This window comes from Melozone crissalis, unplaced genomic scaffold, assembly GCF_028551555.1.
Source record: "Melozone crissalis strain CALT ecotype California unplaced genomic scaffold, PUWL_Pcris_2 ptg000063l_1, whole genome shotgun sequence".
Taxonomy (NCBI): domain Eukaryota; kingdom Metazoa; phylum Chordata; class Aves; order Passeriformes; family Passerellidae; genus Melozone; species Melozone crissalis.
This window is the reverse complement of record NW_026535841.1, coordinates 9,978,907-9,995,606: the sequence shown is the minus strand read 5'-3', so window position 1 is coordinate 9,995,606 and position 16,700 is coordinate 9,978,907. Positions and strand designations below refer to the sequence as shown.

At 46.4% G+C, this 16,700-nt stretch overlaps 1 protein-coding gene across 2 annotated transcripts in view; it reads left to right on the top strand.

Moving 5' to 3' along the window:
* ULK1 (unc-51 like autophagy activating kinase 1) overlaps nucleotides 1-16,700 on the top strand; it is a 75,217-nt gene that overhangs the window by 39,559 nt on the left and 18,958 nt on the right. Inside the window, exons 12-17 of one of the 2 annotated variants that reach the window (XM_054288769.1) lie at nucleotides 1,596-1,646; nucleotides 7,995-8,083; nucleotides 10,098-10,260; nucleotides 11,495-11,555; nucleotides 11,842-11,931; nucleotides 15,854-15,979. In XM_054288769.1, the coding sequence (XP_054144744.1) occupies nucleotides 1,596-1,646; nucleotides 7,995-8,083; nucleotides 10,098-10,260; nucleotides 11,495-11,555; nucleotides 11,842-11,931; nucleotides 15,854-15,979 (580 nt within the window). Of the gene's footprint in view, nucleotides 1-1,595; nucleotides 1,647-7,994; nucleotides 8,084-10,094; nucleotides 10,261-11,494; nucleotides 11,556-11,841; nucleotides 11,932-15,853; nucleotides 15,980-16,700 lie in introns of both variants that reach the window. The other variant, XM_054288768.1, reaches the window with a different exon arrangement.

Below are 16,700 nucleotides of genomic sequence, written 5' to 3'. Positions count from 1 at the left end.
CCATATGAGCTGGTTTTGTACCTCTTGGGAGTAAAGTGCATGAGTCCATGTCTAACACTTGGAAATTTGAGTTGGGAGCTTTTGATCTCACTCTGGACAACAGTTACAGCACATCTTGCAGTATTAAGATTTTTCCTGTCCTTAATCACATATTTATCAATAAATTGGCATGTCCCCAGAGGGGAGAGGGTTTCCTGCTGTTCCTTGTTCCCTGGGACCCTCAGCCTGGAGATGTCACAGTGGCCTCCACAGAGCTCAGTTGGGTCACACAACAGCAACTCATCAGCTTGAAACTTCGTGTACTTGTTGTGTGTCCCAGCTGCTCTTCTGCCAGGAACTGATGCTCTCTGCAATCTCAAGATTATCTAAAGGAAAACCAGGAGGGTTTCAAGTTGCAAGTTTCCTGCTGATGATTACAAGCTGGGTTGTTTGAATTTTGCTTTGCAAGCACAGCTAATAAGCAGTTTGGAGCGAGGAGTGGGGGAAAAGTGAAAGAAATCATCATTTCCACCCCCTCAGTTGAGTCAGCTTGGCTGAGGGATGGTACCCTCCTCTCCTGCAGCAGGCTGAAAAAGAAGCAGGAAACCCCAGCAGCTGAACAGCTCCCACAGGATGGGGATGTTCTCCATCCACAACAGATCTAATCTGTGAGATGCCAGCTTTCCCTGCCAAAGATTTCCATTCCTTGCCTTGGGCTGAGCTCCAGACCCCACTGCACTCTGCTGCAGGACCCTGGCACAGCAGTGGGGAGGGAGGCTGGGGGGACAGGGATGGTTGAAGGTTAAAAAGCAGACAAACAAAAAGCCCAGTGACTGTGTTCTGGAAAGCTCAGTCCCCAAAGAGGAGCTGTTTACAGAAGAAGTTTGTAAACCTTGGGTGTTGCAACAGGAAATCCATTCTGGGAAAGAAGCTGGAGCTCAGTAATCAGTGTTGATCCATGGCTGACACTCCCAAAAGTCTGAGTTGCTGATTGTGATAGGAGAGGGCTCTGGCACAGAGCTGCAGTGAATCAGAGATGAAGGAGCTGGGAGAAGTGGCTACTTGTGAGGACAGGCAAGCATGCAGAGAGTGTTCAGCAAGCCAGGACAGAAGCTTTTCTTGGCCTGGATCTGTAGAATGAATTCCCATAATGAGGGGAGGAAGCAGCAGTTGTGTTTGATGTGAAAGGGAGTTCTGGGCTGTGGTTCTGGGCTGGCCCATTAAAAATGCATTTCTGCCCTCAGTGCATGGTGGGCTTGAGTCTCTGTCATGGAAGATCACTCCCTGGAAGTCTTTTGTCCATCACTCCCATTCCCTGGAGTGAGTGGCAGCGCAGTGTGATAAATACAGCTCCCCTGGATCCCTACATTTAGGGTGATTCACCATCCTGATTAGCCAGGGATCCAATTAATTTCCCATCCTTATTTCATGAGCAGGCCCTGCATCCAGTCTCCAGCCTGTAGTCTTGACCACTTCTATATGCAGCCATAGTCAGGCAGCTTCCATTGTTGCATGGAAAAATCACTGTATAACACTAACTTCCTGTGTTTTATCTGCTTTGTAAACTTCTCACAGGCATTTTCTTTCACTGAGTCATTGTTCTTGATTTTTTTCAGATGAATTTTTCCATCACCCATTCTTGGATGCAAGTGCCTCTATGAAAAAATGTAAGTATTGCATTTTTGATTACAACTGTTTTTGAACCGTGGCCTGACTTCCTTTGCTGTTAGTTCAAAAGGCAAGAAAAATACTACTTTGTGTTTCCTTAGTTATTTAGGCAGGGATTCAGTGTTTATTACTCCATCACATCCAGATTTTACCATCAAAATGTATTTAATTTTACTGAGTTATCTTCAAAGGGGTGAATTGGGGGATATTTAGAAACCTAACGTGGAAGCAAATGTAGTTTTGAAATGTGTTCAGCTGCTTTGTGTGAAGTGCTGGTAGGTACACAGGATTTTTGTCTCATGGTCTTGCTTTTCATCCTCACCTGTAGCACCATTCAGGCTGGTGAATGGTGGAACCCGGCACTGTTGGCCTGCTTGCCAGGCTGGGTGTGCAAAAGCCAAATTTTGTGGCTACCAAATCTTGTTTCATCATTTACATCAAAGTTCTTGATACATCTTGATTTAGAAAGGTTACATTTATTGCTCTGTGGGAGCTGGCCAAAACAAAGATTTCCAATGCAAGTTCTCTCTTCCTCCAAAACAAAGATTTCCAATGGCCAAAACAAAGATTTCCAATGGCCAAAACAAAGATTTCCAATGCAAGTTCTCTCTTTCTCCTTTTGATCCAAAATTTCTGGAGAACCACACACATTATGGTTCAGAGGTTTATTTTTGGTGGGAAACAATTCAGAGTTTCTTCTAGTGCATGGGGCATCATAGTCCTCTGGCCAGGAGACTTGGGTTAGTGGAATTGTGCGTGGTTGTCTTCTCTGGAGGGATTCTCCTGGACATTTGATCTCCTGAGTAAATATAGCACTAAGAATCTTCATCAGTGGCTAATTTGGGGTGTCCAGTGCCAAGTCTTGGAGGAAACATGTCCAGCACAAACCCAGTTTCCCTCTTGGATGTGTGCCATGGGTAGACACAGCTTGTGTGATATCCACATCACTCCTGACCCTCTCTTGCTTTCCTGCTGCCAGAGCAGCAGTTCTGAGTTGTCCCTGATGCGGTTTTACCTGTGCACTCAGGTGATGGTCCTGCAGGCAAGAAAAGGCGCTTCTGGTTTAGGGGAGCTTTCAAAGCAGCCAGGGCCCTGAGCCCCCCTGTGCCAGCAGGGTGTGGGGCCAGCCCTGGGAAACAGGGCAGGAAAGGACTGTGGCCCCACAGGGCTGCTCCTGAGCCAGCCCAGCTCCGGGCACCTGCTGTCCTGCGTGGGAAAAGCCCTGATCCCCCTGTGGGCAGAAGATCTCCCCCTCAGGATGTTCTTGCATGCCCACCAGCTCATCTCCTACCTCCAGCCATCCCCCTGCTTCACTGGCCAGGGGAGCAGAAAACCCCACAAAAACAGGAGAGGGTTCTCCTGGCTTGGCCTCGGTTTCCAGCTTGTGCACAGCTGCTGTGTGAGAACCAGAGGTGCCACTATGAGCAGGAGAATGTAGCTCAGCCTTTGCCACCTGCTGCACCAAGGTTCATGGTGTGGGGTCAAGGACCAAGGAAAAAAGCACCTTTACAGGCAGGTAAGGCCTGTGCAAACCCCAGACCTCTCTGTCACCCTGCTGATCCTCGCCTCCAGACATACGTCCACAGCCTGGAGCCCTCTCCAGGCAGGAGAGACTGCTACTGGTTCTGAAGACTTGGGAGAAAAATCAACCCATTGCTGGAGATGTTCAAGCTGTGGTGCACGGAAATCTGCTAGTGCAGGAGAGAGTTCTGGTAGTCTGCTCTGAGGTCTCTGCTCCTGCCAGATGCCAGTGATGGATCAGAGCCCCTCTGACCTGTGCTGAAGAGCCTGGAGGAGAAAAGGCTGCCTGTGGTCATTTTGATTGCTGATAGGAGGGAGAAGAGCCAGTGTATCAGCAAAGGCTGGGTTGTGGTGATCTCCATAAGAAGAACTCACCTGGTATTTATGGAATGCTGTCTGGCATGGCAGTGGGCTTGACCCTGGCACAGCTGCAGCTGAATGTCTTGGCAGGGCTGCAGTTCTCAGGGGGTGCCTCCCCTCAGTCTGTGTGCAGAGCTAGGCTGAGTCCAAAATCTTGCTGGGCTACTTCATCTCGACATATGGCTCAGCATCACGAGTGAAGGAAATAGCAAAGAGAAGAAGAGCTGCATCTGAGCCATGATGGTCCTGCTCAGCCTGAATATCATGCCTGCAGTGGAAAGCTGAGCAAGGAACTTTGTATTCTTGCTCTCCTTGAGAGCTAATCATTAGCTACCACTAAGTCATCCACATCTGAGTTTCTTTAAATATAATGGAACTTTGGAATTCTGGAAATCTGCTCAGTCCTCAAATGTAGATCATTCTGCAGGTGGACAATTTTGAAGCTGCTAAGGCAGGGGGATCCCACTTGTTGAAATAGATTTTCATGTTTTTTGAGATGCTTCAGCAAAATCAACATTTCTTTCAGGAGTCTTCCAATAAGACATTTCTGACAAGCACCTCTTCTTCCCTGCTGTTTGGAGGGATGGTTGTTTTCATGTCCCTTCCTGGAGACTGAGTTCAGGGCCCTTGGCCTTTGTTAACGAAGATGCTATACTTTATTTTTTGTTTGTTTGTTTATTTATAATTAATTTTATATTGTGGGTTTTGTACCTGTGACTAAGCATGTACTTTAGCTGTGTAAAAATTTATTAATAAAAGTTTTAAAATGCTGTGTCTAGTCAGACTGTCGTCTGTCTGCAGCCAGGTCTGATCAGCATATGGTATGGGGCTGTGTGTTACAGTAATAACACATCAGAAACCATAATTAGATGCTTGTGCAAGTCTTCTCTCAGTAAACACTTTGTAATTGGTACCCGTGCAGAATATTTTGGAAGTTTTTCTGCTCCTGCCTTTAATGAATGAGGAGCTGCTCCCTCCTTGACTCTGAGTTTAGAGAGCAGGAAAGGTGAGCGGTTATGGTTCAGAAGTGCATGGGCGCTTCACTCTCTGAAATACCTGTCAGACTTAGCTTGGCTTTTGCCATATTTTTAATCTTCTTGTGCATCAAATACTCAGGTAAAAACCAGCAAAAAATCCCCCTGACTTTTGCATGTAAAAGATTTTAATGCTGCAGACTTTTAAACTCTAAAAAGCAGCTTATTTGGACAAGTCCTATCAGAGTTTGCACTCAAGCTTTATTGCCTTGTCAGAGATTGCAATTAAAGAACTTTTTGATGAGTGGTTTTAATTGAATCAGGATAATCAGGAAAGTGCATCTCTCCAGTGTATGTAGAACTCAGATTCCAAATAAAGCTTTTCTATAAAACTTGAGGGTTGGATATTTTTAGGACAACTGAGCCCCTGGTAGGATGATGTGTCAGAAGTTATTTTTACAAATATAGGATCCAGCATCAGGATCCATACAGCTGGAGCACGGGCTTGCCTTTATGGCTCCCAGCTCTCCCAATTTTGAAACCAGTTGGCATTGGTTACACAATGTGCAGGATGACTGTTTTGCTGCTGGAGCAAGTTGGAGAGGACAATTATGAAAACAGACTTATTTACATTACAATTGCAATCCAGCAATTTCTGGATTTGGGTGGGAGCCTACAATTCATGTTAACATTCCCCACATTCAGACTCAACTGCAAACATGATGAGCCAAGCGTTTGCACCCTTTTTAATTTTGAGCTGGGAGTGCCTGGGTGTGTGGAGGAGATGGAAGCAGGCATCTTTCTTTCAAGCTGGCCTACATGGCTGACACCAAAAATTGCCCCAGCAGGGATGTGGAGGTCAGAGAGGGTTTGTCAGAGCCAAACCTCATGGTTCTGCATGCATCAAAGCCTGTTTGGACTGTCAGGACCTTCTGAGTTGGAGCTCACAGCATTACAGTGTGAATTTGGGGAGTTCAAAGGGATTTAAATAAGAATAGTGATTAATAGAGGCTGTATCTAAAGGAGTGCTTCGTGCTGCTGAGTTTGAGTTTCAGATAATGGCAAAGTCTGCCAGCTTCTCTTCCCTCCTGATTAATGAAAAGCTATCTGAAGCAAATAGTCAAAATAGAAATGTCTCAACTCTAGCCAGGTTTAAATCAATAATCACAGAACCAAAATAGGCTGGAGGGGACCTTGTGAGAGAACTGGAATGACTCTAACAAAAATGCTAATTCCAGGAAAAATGAATGGTGATGCAAAACTTGCATCAGGCATGTGTGCATACAGTATTCAGTTATCTTTTTTTTGAAAGCACCCTTCCATACCAGGAAGGGCTGTGTGTACATGGGTGATTTGTTCTGTAGCAGATGGCAGGATAAATATGGAGGGAGACTTTTTTTCCCCTCCTTTCTGGTATTAAATCTTTAGGGAAGGTCCTAGGGATTGCTCTGTGGGCTCTGTGGGAGGACTGTGGAGATCAAAAGCAGTGTGATAGAGGCAGGACAGAGCTCTTCATTTCACAGGCAGGTTCTCAGGGCTCTGTGTGTGTTCTCTGAGTGTGGGGAGGGAAGGCAGCTGTGCTGGCTCTGTGGACAGAGAGGCTCTCCATGCCAAGCCCCTGACCTCCCAGAACAGCCATCCTTGGGATCCCTCCATCCCTGCTGCTGTACAGGAGCCAGGGCAGTGTGTCACAGCAGCACAGCCCACCAAGGGCACTAAATCTGGTGCAGAATAGATGCAGAAGCTAAAAAGTGTGTCCAGCCCCCACCACCATCCTACTAGGGGTTCCTACTTGTTAATGTTGGCAAAGGCTGGAGGAGATCACTGTGACCCTGCTTAAACTGTTAAAGTGCTCAGTTACTTACATTAAAATATATATTTTAAGTCTACACTGCTTTGGCTTCCCTTTCCTGCTGTTGGATCTTGTTACATCTCTCTCAGACTGAGGAATTCAGTGTCTCAGTGATTGCTCTCTTTGTGATAAAAGACTCTGGTCTAGTCATCCTTTGACCTTCTTTGATAGGCTGCATGGAAAGATTTCCTAAAACCTTTTAATAAAAGGCATATTTTCCCATTCTTTTATCATTAGAACACTGTTTCAACAGTTAATTGTAGAGAAATGGACTTTTATTTTTCTAGCCTGTTGAATAGAGAAAGTACTTTGTAGTATGTAATGGGATTAATGACAGAGGTAGTTTTACTTCAGACAGAAGCATTCCTCTTCTAGGTGTTATTAATCTGCCTTGTATTAGCTATGGAGTCATTAGCACAGGTACTGTAAAGGCAGAAATTTGATAGAAGGTGCTAATTCTCTGCCGGCTTAATGGAAGAGCAGCAAAGTGTTCCTCTCCTCAATTAAGCATTGTCTCTGATCTCTATCTTAAGTCATCCAAATACCAAAATGGTTCCAGTGTAAAATCTGACTTCAGGCTGCCTTGAAGTGGGGATTTTGGGCTCTTCTGTGCTGTTCAGTCTTGTGCATGTGAACTGGGGAATTTGAACCACTAACTGCTTCAAAGTCCTTTGAAGAGCCATTGTTACCTCTGACTGTCTCCCTGCTTGGCTGAGCTGGGCTCTTCTGTTATTTACTGAACCTCACTTGCATAAGTTATTTGAGTTAAATATTCTTTTCTCCTCTGATGCCTTAATCATGTTTTCTGCCTGAAGGTCATTGCTAACCAGGCCTTTCAGTGTAAGCTTTAGGCCTTGTGAGGGTTACAAAGGCCAGTGCAACAAAGAACTGAATAAAATTGGCAGTTCCTATGTGGGCAATAAAACATAAAAAGGGAGAGGTGCAGGGATGGCCTATGCCATGGAAACAATTTCTGTACAAAGATACTCAATAACCAAAACAAGTTTAACTTGCAGAAGTGACCAAGTTGAGCTGTAGGAAGCAATGCACTATTTCCTGGAGGAAACCCCCTGGAAGGTTTTTTGTTGGCTTTTGGGATTTTGCTCAGAGCACATGGCCTGGGATGCCCCAGTGGCTGTTTGGACAGCAAACACACAGGCTTTGAGTAGGCATGTGTTTAACTTGGCACTCACCTCCCAATATTTGATGTATGTGTGCCAAGCCCTGAGGTCTCATGAGGAAGAATCTGTCAGGGTATGGTCTAGCTCCTGGCTTCTGCCCCAGACATGAGCAGCTCTGTTCACTTTTCTCTTTCCCTGCATTTGCAAAGATGCTTTGGAGGCTCTTTAGGGTAAAAACCATCTTGCTGCTTGGGTAGGTCAGTGATTGAATGGGCATCTGACCTTGGTCAGGAGTTGTCAGCCCTGTGAGGGTGTGCACAGAGGAGTGGATGCATGTGAATCACATAACTGAACAGAATGCTGATTTTCTTTTGTTCTCCTTTAATTGACCACATATGATACATGAGACACATGATGGTGCATAAGATAAATCTGATGGGAAAAGATGAAGAAGACTTTTTCTTATTGCTTGATCTTGGTTTAACCACTTATTTTGGTTTTGTCTTTTGCTGGTTTTAGCTGCTTCCGTGCCAATGCCTTCTTACCCCAGTTCTGGCTCTGGTAGTTCCTCCAGCAGCTCATCCACTTCCCACCTGGCATCACCTCCTGTAAGTACAGCTCAGAGGCTGCCCTGTGTGTGTCAATGGTTTTCCTGCTTGTGTGTTTGAAGCGAGGTCTCTGCTTTAGTCACTGAGCACTGTACTCAGGCTGGGCTTGGTGCAGTGTTCTCTCCAGTTTAGGGTTTTGCTGAAGGTTGGCTTACTCTGCCCAAGACATGTTTCAGTGTGCCATTGCCTGTTGGATGAGAAGCCATTATGAAAGCAGTTGGTATCAGCAGCACTGGCTTGTCTTGGCAGAAAGGGAAAAGCTCCTTGGAACCCAGACCAGTTGCTAATTCAGGGTGTAGCTCTGCTTCCTTGGCTGCACATTCTGTGTGTTCTAGCAGAGAGTATCCACCTCCTTCTGACCAGCACGCCCAGGCACCACAGAGGGACATTCAGCAAAGCTGTTTGCTCACACCAGACCTGCCACAGTCCAGTGGTCTCATGAAAGATGATCTGAACTGATGGCTTTTCTCTCTGGTTGCCCCAAATGGTGAAAACTTTTCTGGAGGGCAGAATATTTAAGTGACCAGTGAAGTGACATTCCTGTAGCTCGCTGAACTGTTGTTTTTGAAGGCTCTTGGTGAAAGCTGCCTTTGACTTTGAGCTCAGGAATGCTGCTGGTGTGATTGGTAAGGGAAAGGAGAAGGATGGGACTTTTTCTTCCCTGGCATGACTGGCTTTTTGCTCTGTTCTTTGAGTTTCTCTGGGCCAGAGTATCTCAGTTTGGTATAGGAAAGACTGAGGGCACCAGCAGAAGTTGAATGTCCAGGTTCTCATGATATGAGCTGGACAGAGAGGACAGGCCTGCTCCCCTCTGGATGTTTCATGATTGTGTCCCTGAGAGCTTCCTCCCTGCAGCCTGGAGTGGAGGGGGTTGGCTGATCCCTCCTGGCCATGAGACTCCAGGAATGAGCAGATGGTGTGAAAAGCAGACTCGCTCTCCTGAGCTTTCCTGGTCTGGGCAGCTTAAGGGTGGTACAGAATCACTGCCAGACTGGGAGGGGGTCCCATGTTAGGGGTTTACTGCACCTCTCCTGCTCTGCTTTGGAGGTTTTGCTGATGGAGGTGTGCTGGCTCAGTCTGGGAAAAATGCCACATCTGCAGGGCAGAGTTTGCAGTTTGGGTGGAAAAGAGACAACTTTGACAGCTGGAAAATTCCTTCTGCCTGTATATCCTGTGTGTGCAGAGAGAGGGAATCCCCACTGCTGCAGCAGGAGTCTCTGCAGGGTGAGCAGGGTCTTAATGAGGCCCAAGTGAAAGCAGCTTCAAGTCTTTCTCAGCCTGGAAATGCATCAGGATAAAGATTGTGATCTGCTCTGTGGGCAGTTCAGCTGCCTTAAAGCTTCCTTAAACCATCCAGCCTCCTCCATCTGTCTGCAGTGGGAGGGGATTGTGGGGCAGTTCATCATTTAGGAAAATGGGACTTTTTAGGGACTGTCCTGCCCATGACAGCTGTGAGCTGTTTATCTGCTGGAAGTTTAATCTCTTTTGGGCCTTTCTTTAGCTCCTTAGCAGCAGTACAGCAAAACAGGGTGGTCTTGGAAGTTCAGGAACACTTATCTCCATGTTACCAAGTGCTGCAAAAGCACAAATAGAGACCAGATGGTTCTGTGTTTAAGAAGAAAACAGAAAAAAAATAACCCTAAAGAACAACCAAAAGTATCTCTGAAAGCTCCTCTGGTGTTCCCAGCCATACTAAAGTGAGTTGGTAGAAAATGTGTGATTGATCCAGAAAAGCTCAGCAGAGGGATGCAATACCTTGAGTGAATTTTTCCTATCTGTGGAGCATCAGACACACTGGAAGTATGTTTTGTGTAACAAAAGATGCACTGTTCTGACAGGGACATGAAAGGCTGTTCCTTTCCAGCAGTCTGAACAGCTGCTTCTGGCAAACCATCAGCCCTGGTTTATCAGCACAGTGTTGTTTGTAGCCTTGTAGAGCTCAGTTTAAAGGATGGAGCAGAATGATGAGGTAGCTGTGCTGAGGGCAGTGTTTGTTTTCTCCCTGAACTAGCAGTCCCTTGGAGAGATGCAGCAGCAGCTGCAGGAGAAGGCACTGGCATCTCCCACCCAGGACTCGCCCGGGTTCCTGCACGGATCCAAGGACTCTGCAGGGAGCAGCAGCAAGAATTCCTCCTGTGACACAGATGACTTTGTCATGGTCCCTGCACAGTTCTCAAGTAAGGGGGTTTCTGAAAATGCAGATGTTCTGAGCAGAGGGGGATGTGGATGGTAAGGATGGATATTGAAAAGTTGAAAGGGTGGTTAAACTTGTCTGTTTGGACTGAATAGTAGGAGTGGTTTTGTTTTCAAGCTGGCAGAGGGATCTGCCTCACTGGCTAGTTTCATGGGATGTTTTGTAATTACCTTTAAATACAGGATTTGAGAGTAAAGATTACTTGAGGATCTCAATAAGAGATTGAACATGGACATCCAACTGGAAAAGAAGATAAATAGGCTCACAGGGAAAAGTCTCTCCCACAGAAGCTTTTACCTTGTTATCCTGTCTTCAGTTTCACTCAGCATCACAGTCCAAGACAGGATTTCAGCCAGCAAGTGGATTTTACAAAAATCCCTGAGAAAAACTAAAATATGTTGTTTTTTCTTCAAGTGCTCTAAATTTCATTTAATGACCTTTATGTGTTTATGCTTTCATAGGACTTGCTTGCAAATACAGATGTACATAGAACCAGGCCATAGTTCAGCCACATGCCCAAGTATGTCCATGCACAAATCCTTACTGAACCAGCAAAAGGATGTTGTTCAACCTTGCCCACGTGTGTGATGCTTTGCTGAGCTGGAACTTGGTGATAAATGCTGAGATTCCTCCTTTCACAGTTGCACCACTTGCATTAAAACAGGAATTTGGAGGGGAAGAGTAATCTCTGGGAGATCTCTGCAATACTTAGGATAAGGAGGAGCTTGTGTTTTCCCTGGAATCAGTGGTGGGACCAGTACACACTTGCCTGGTGCTGGTCATGTTCCCAGTTCAGATGTTTGTTGTGTATCCAGCTGCCAGCTCATCTGGCTGCCCTGGATTTTTGCCAGGGAGGGCAGGGATGTTCCAGAGCTCTGTGAGGATCTTGTTCCACTTGTACACAGCAGCCATGACTTGCACCAAGTGGACATGGCCCTGTTGCCTCAAATGATTGTCAGGATTGTCAAGCCCCCTTCCAAGAGGACTTGCTTTCAGCCTAAATTTTCCAAAAGTTCAGGGTGTAAGGATTAGCAGCATCCACCATGAACTCCAGCTTCAGTCCATGTGTGGTTTGCAAAACACTGACTTGAGGAACAACTCAGCAGGGCTTGGAGGAGCAGGAAATTCTACACAAAATCTCAATTGCTATGAATGTATAAAGGTTTTTAAGAAAATTATCTTTAATTAATCTCTTTCTGCACTTCCTTGTTCCTCAGGTGATTTAGCTGCTGAGGCTGCAGGAGGGAAACCAATCCAGGACAGCCTGATGTACAGTGGGTAAGGTCACCAAGGCACCTGAAATTGTCCAGCCATGGAGCCTGCTGGGTGTTTGGGACTGTGGGGTTCTGTGTATGGGAGGGAAGATGTTCCTGAGTTAACCTTTTTCTCAGGGATGTCACCTGCCTGGTTCTGACCATTTTCATGTGGTGGGAGCAGGGTGACAGTGCCCAGAGCTCCCACTGAGGAGGTGCTGGGCAGACACAGCTCTGCTGCTGTGCTTTGTGGGAGGGAAACAGGGCTGGTTCCCAGGCTCTGGCTGCTGAGTTCTTTCTGTTTCCCTCAGGAGTTCCCTGGTGACTTCAGCAGGCTTGGAAAGCCAGGGGAGGACACCATCTCCATCACCCCCTTACAGCAGTTCTCCAAGCCCATCTGGGTAAGAAAAACTGTTTGGTGGTGTCTGTGTAACACTGAATAATCCAACTCCCATTGACTTCCAGGGGGGATTTTACTGCTCTTAGTGTGCTGGGCAAGATCCACATCTCTCCTCTTAATTAATGGGTAACAAGAAACACCCAGGAGAAACTTCCCAGCCTTGGGCACTGATCAGTCTCAACTACTGAGCCTGTCTCTCCCTCTTCTGGCTCTCAGGAGGGACTAGGAGGGAGCACAGGAGAGCTGGAATTACCTCTGTTCCCTGAGGGGCAGCAATTGTTCTCAGCAGAAGGTAAATGTTCTCTGCTGGCACGTTCCCCCAGTGCCCAGCCCTCAGAGGTGGGGACAATTCCAGCTAAAGACCCTTGTTTCTAATTCTAATTTACTGGACAAGTGTGGGGGAGTGTTGCTCATCTCCCCTTGCTCTTGAAGGACAGATGAGGGCCTGCTCAGTTGGTTTTGGCTTGTTGAAAAGCTCCTTGTGCTGTGGCTCTAGAAAAAAGTAATGCTGATACTGGACCTTGTTTACTAATGGGGGATGCAGGAGCAGGAGGAGCATGTGCAAACAGGCATGGTCATGGGGTTCATTCCAACTAAACCAGTTGCTCTAAACTCAGTTTTGGCCTTTAGAAGTGTTGTAGGTGACAGCTGCCCACACATAACAGTACCAGCTGCCCAGAGGGGCCAGACACTTTTGTGTTCTGAAGGTGTTAATGGTCTTTGGAAGGTGATCCCCTTGACTCTGGGCCCTGAAGCTTTAGGGTATGTGCTTAGCTTGCAGGGAACTGTTTGTGTTGCTTCCCATCTTGTTCTTGCCTGCTGGGGAAGCAGGACAGCTTTCATCTTCTGTTCTGTCAATATGGCACCTGTCGGGGGAGGATGGCTTAAGGGGATTTCGCACTGGGAGATGGATGACCCTAAAATCTTTTTTAAGAAGAAAATATAGTCCCAGGCTGTGTGTTGAACACATTTGTCATGAACAGAGCCCAGAAAATGACAAAACATAGCCTCAAAGCATACAAATTTAACAGAGAATAATATAGCTCAGAGCCTGGCTGACGTGATCAGATTAATTGGCAAGCGTGTACCACAGTGTGGAGTTTAATTGCATGAGGCTTCTTATGCCATGGCCTGCTAAGCTTTTTAACAGCTTATTCCTCAACTGATTCCTTTGCATTCTGGGGATCAGTCTCTATTAAAGGATTTGGCCTTGCTTCTGGGCACCAGTGAGGAGAAATTCAGGGAAGTTGACCACAAATGCTGTCCACTTCTCACTGTTCACCAAACTGGCCTCATCATTTTCTAGTGGACCCCAGGGTGCCAGTCAGTGCCAGAGGCTTTGATCTAAACATGTTTCCACTCTCACTGTCTTTCCTATTCCTTCCCAGCAGCTTCTGTGGAGCAGATGCCAAACTCTCTAGTGCTACTTCCCACTTTTCTGTCTGCCATGAAGTAACACTGAAAAGCTGATTTCTGTGCTGGTTGGGATGGGGGTAAGGCATCAGCAATGAAAGATTGGAGCAGTCTGAGTCCAGAGGACAAAGCTTGCTCTTTGCTCTGTCCCCTGGAAGTGCTCAGAGCTGGTGCCACCCAGCTGTGCCACCCTCATTGGGTTCCAGTGCCCTTCCCTGCAGATGGCAACAGACCTGTTGGTTCAGCACTTGGCTCCACTGCTGCAGAGCACTCCTGGTTTTCCCTCTGCCTGCTCACTTGGAAGCAGCATTCTCCCTTCCCTGTGTGGCTCCAGGCTGGCAAGCAGTGCTGGCTGCAGTCCATCTGGGACAGAAAGCAAGGGCTGTTTCAGAGTGGCCAGCAGTGGGTTTTCCACAGCATGTCATGGTACACTGACAACTCTCCTTGCTCTTAATTAAGAGATTAAGATCTGGGCAGAATTAAAACATGCCAATAATTGATCCCTTTTTTTAAATTTTTTTTTAAACACTTCCTTGAAGATGCTTAGTAAGTCTAATGAAAGGTAATACCTTGGATGTGCCCCACAGCACTAGATTTAATACCATTTTCAAAGATCTTTTAATTACTGCCTAGTAGTTAAAGTCCCTGTCCCAGCTTTATCTCTTGGGCTTTGCAGGTTTATGGTCAATTGCATTCTTTAGGGCTTGAGGCCATTTCGCAGGTTTAGTGTACGTCACCTCATCTGGATGATTTCCTTTGCAACTTGCACCATGTGAAGGAAATAAGGATTTGATGTAACTCTTGTGGAGAGGGAGAATCCTTTTACCCAAGAATTTATTTTCTGATTAAGAGTTTTGATCAGATAGAAAAGATAGCATTTGAAATGTGTGTTCAAAGTGAGCACAAGGTTTCACATAAACCTTCAGATTTCTTGCTAAAGCTTTGTTTTGTTTATGTCTGTCACAATACCATGTTTTATACTCATGGAAAGCAGAAACATCAAAGCCTCACCTTTTTGGTGAGCTACTGGAAACCTTGAATGCCTTTTTTGGGTGTGTGTCAGTGTAGAATCAAGGCTTCCATTCTGTCTTTTAGAGACAAATAGGAAATTAAGAATCTGTTTTCTTGGTGGAATAAGAACACACAAGGAAGAATATATAGAACTTTAAAAAGTTGAGAGAGGAATGAAAATATCAGAATCATTTGATCATTCAGCCTTGAGGAAAGATCTCTTCCAGTTATTTGGCTCTCCTGTGATTGAGAAGTGTGTTCACATGCACTGTGTGGAGATCTGCAGACACTTTACTGCAGTTCACCTTTGTTCAGTGCTGTCACCATAAACCACAGAATGCTATGACCTTCCTCAAAACAGAAATTCTGATAATGGGATACTTTGAACTACCAAATAACTCACAAACTCTTCTTTCTTCCCCTGAATTCATCTGTGTTCTTGCTAAATTAAGTATATCCTTTCATGTAATGTAAAATATTTCCATTCCAAGTGCTAGACCCCAAGGAGTGATGCTTCCATCTTGTTGGGGCAGACCCAGGTGTGTTCCTTGCTTGACAACGAGGGAGACTGCAGAATTACCTTACCTTCATTACCAATAAGATCTTCCTGTAATTGTCCAACATCCCTGCAATTGGTGTTGGCAGTTGTAAATAGCTTTGCCATGGCAATTAATCCTGGAATTCTGGGGCCTTTGGGAAAAGACTTTAGGCAGCTACTTAGTTAAATGTGGTGTTTGCATGGATTTTGTTCAGCATGGTTTGTGTGTAGCCTGGTGGACAGGCCAAGAGTAACCTGGGGGAACAGGAATCAGACATGAACCAATTCACCTGCTTGGATGGAAGGAGCCTGAAATTTGCAGAATGGACTTGTCCCATTTTGTATGTGTGGTATTCCATCTTGCCCTTGATGGGTATAGAGATACCAGCTCCTGTCCCTCAGATTTATTTTCTCCTGAGGTGCCTTCTCCACCCTGTATTTAACTTGCCAATATTCTGATCTGCAGCTCTGCATTCCCCTCGTGGTGTGAGGCTTCCACAGGGATGCTGTGGCTGCAGCAGTGCCTGTGCATGAGTCAGGCACAGGCAGCTCTTGTCAGCACAGGCTGTGCTGGTGTCCTTTGGGAGCCAGGGATGTTTAGCCCCTGCTCAGCCCTGTCTGCTTAGCTGTGGATCTGAGCTCTTGGAAACTGGGCCAGCCATGGCCTGAAATTGCAGGGCTCTGGTTTTCCTGAAGGGAGTGGTGTGCTTGGGTGAGGCTTGAACATCAGGCTGTGGGTGGGAATGGTGCTGGAGGAAAGGTGCCTGTTTTCAGGAGATGTGTGGTGCCATTTCCCTTTGATATGACTTTGAACCACCTCCTGCTACAAACCCACAGCCCCAGAGCAGCCCAGGGGACGCTCCCTGCCTGCAGTTGCTTCACGAAGATAAAATCTCCAATTAGCTGGTGGAAGGCCCAGCCCTTACAGGAGGTTGTCTCTCTGTGTGTCTCCTTCCCACAGGCGGCCAGGGCAGTTCTCGAGCAGCAAGTACGGCCACTCTGTGCCCATCCCTGTCCCCACACAGATCCACAACTACCGGCGCATCGAGCAGAACCTGCAGTCCCCCAACCCTTACTCCTCTCCCCGGTAAGTGCTGGGGCTGGGACCAGGGGCTCTGGACACAAACTGCTTTGCACTGTGCTTTCTGTACCTCTGTGAATACCCCTGTGTGTTGGGCTCTTCCCTCACAGAATCACAGAAGGATGAGGTGGGAACAGACCTCTAAGATCATGCCCTAACACCTCAACTAGACTATAGCACCAAGTGCCTTGTCCAGTCTTTTTTTAAACACATCCAGAGATGGTGATTCTGCCACCTCCCTGGGAAGAGCATTCCAGTATTTTATTATTCTTTCAGTGAAAAATTTCTTCCTAATATCCAACCTGTCCCTTCCCTGATGTAGCTGGAGACTGTCTCCTCTGGTTGTGTCAGAGACTGACCCCCACCTGTCTGCAGCCTCCCTTCAGGAACTGTAGAGAGCAATAAGGTCACCTCTGAGCCTCTTCTTCTCCAGGCTAAACAGCCCCAGCTCCTTCAAACGTTCCTCACTCTAGGGGCGTGTTTTGGGGTGGTTTTTGTGGTGTTGATTTGTTAGCACTGTCAACTTTGCCTGTGTACTTTTATATAAGAAAGCTCCTGTCAGCTCAGATTGAAGGCTGAGCCACTTTGAGTCTGACAGCTTTTCCCATGCCAGCTATGGATTGGGTGTCCAAATGTCCAGGCAGTGAGACCCATCCATCTGGCAGATGCCTTTATAAAAGGAAAATTTGAGATAAACATGCCAGCTATGGATTGGGTGTCCAAATGT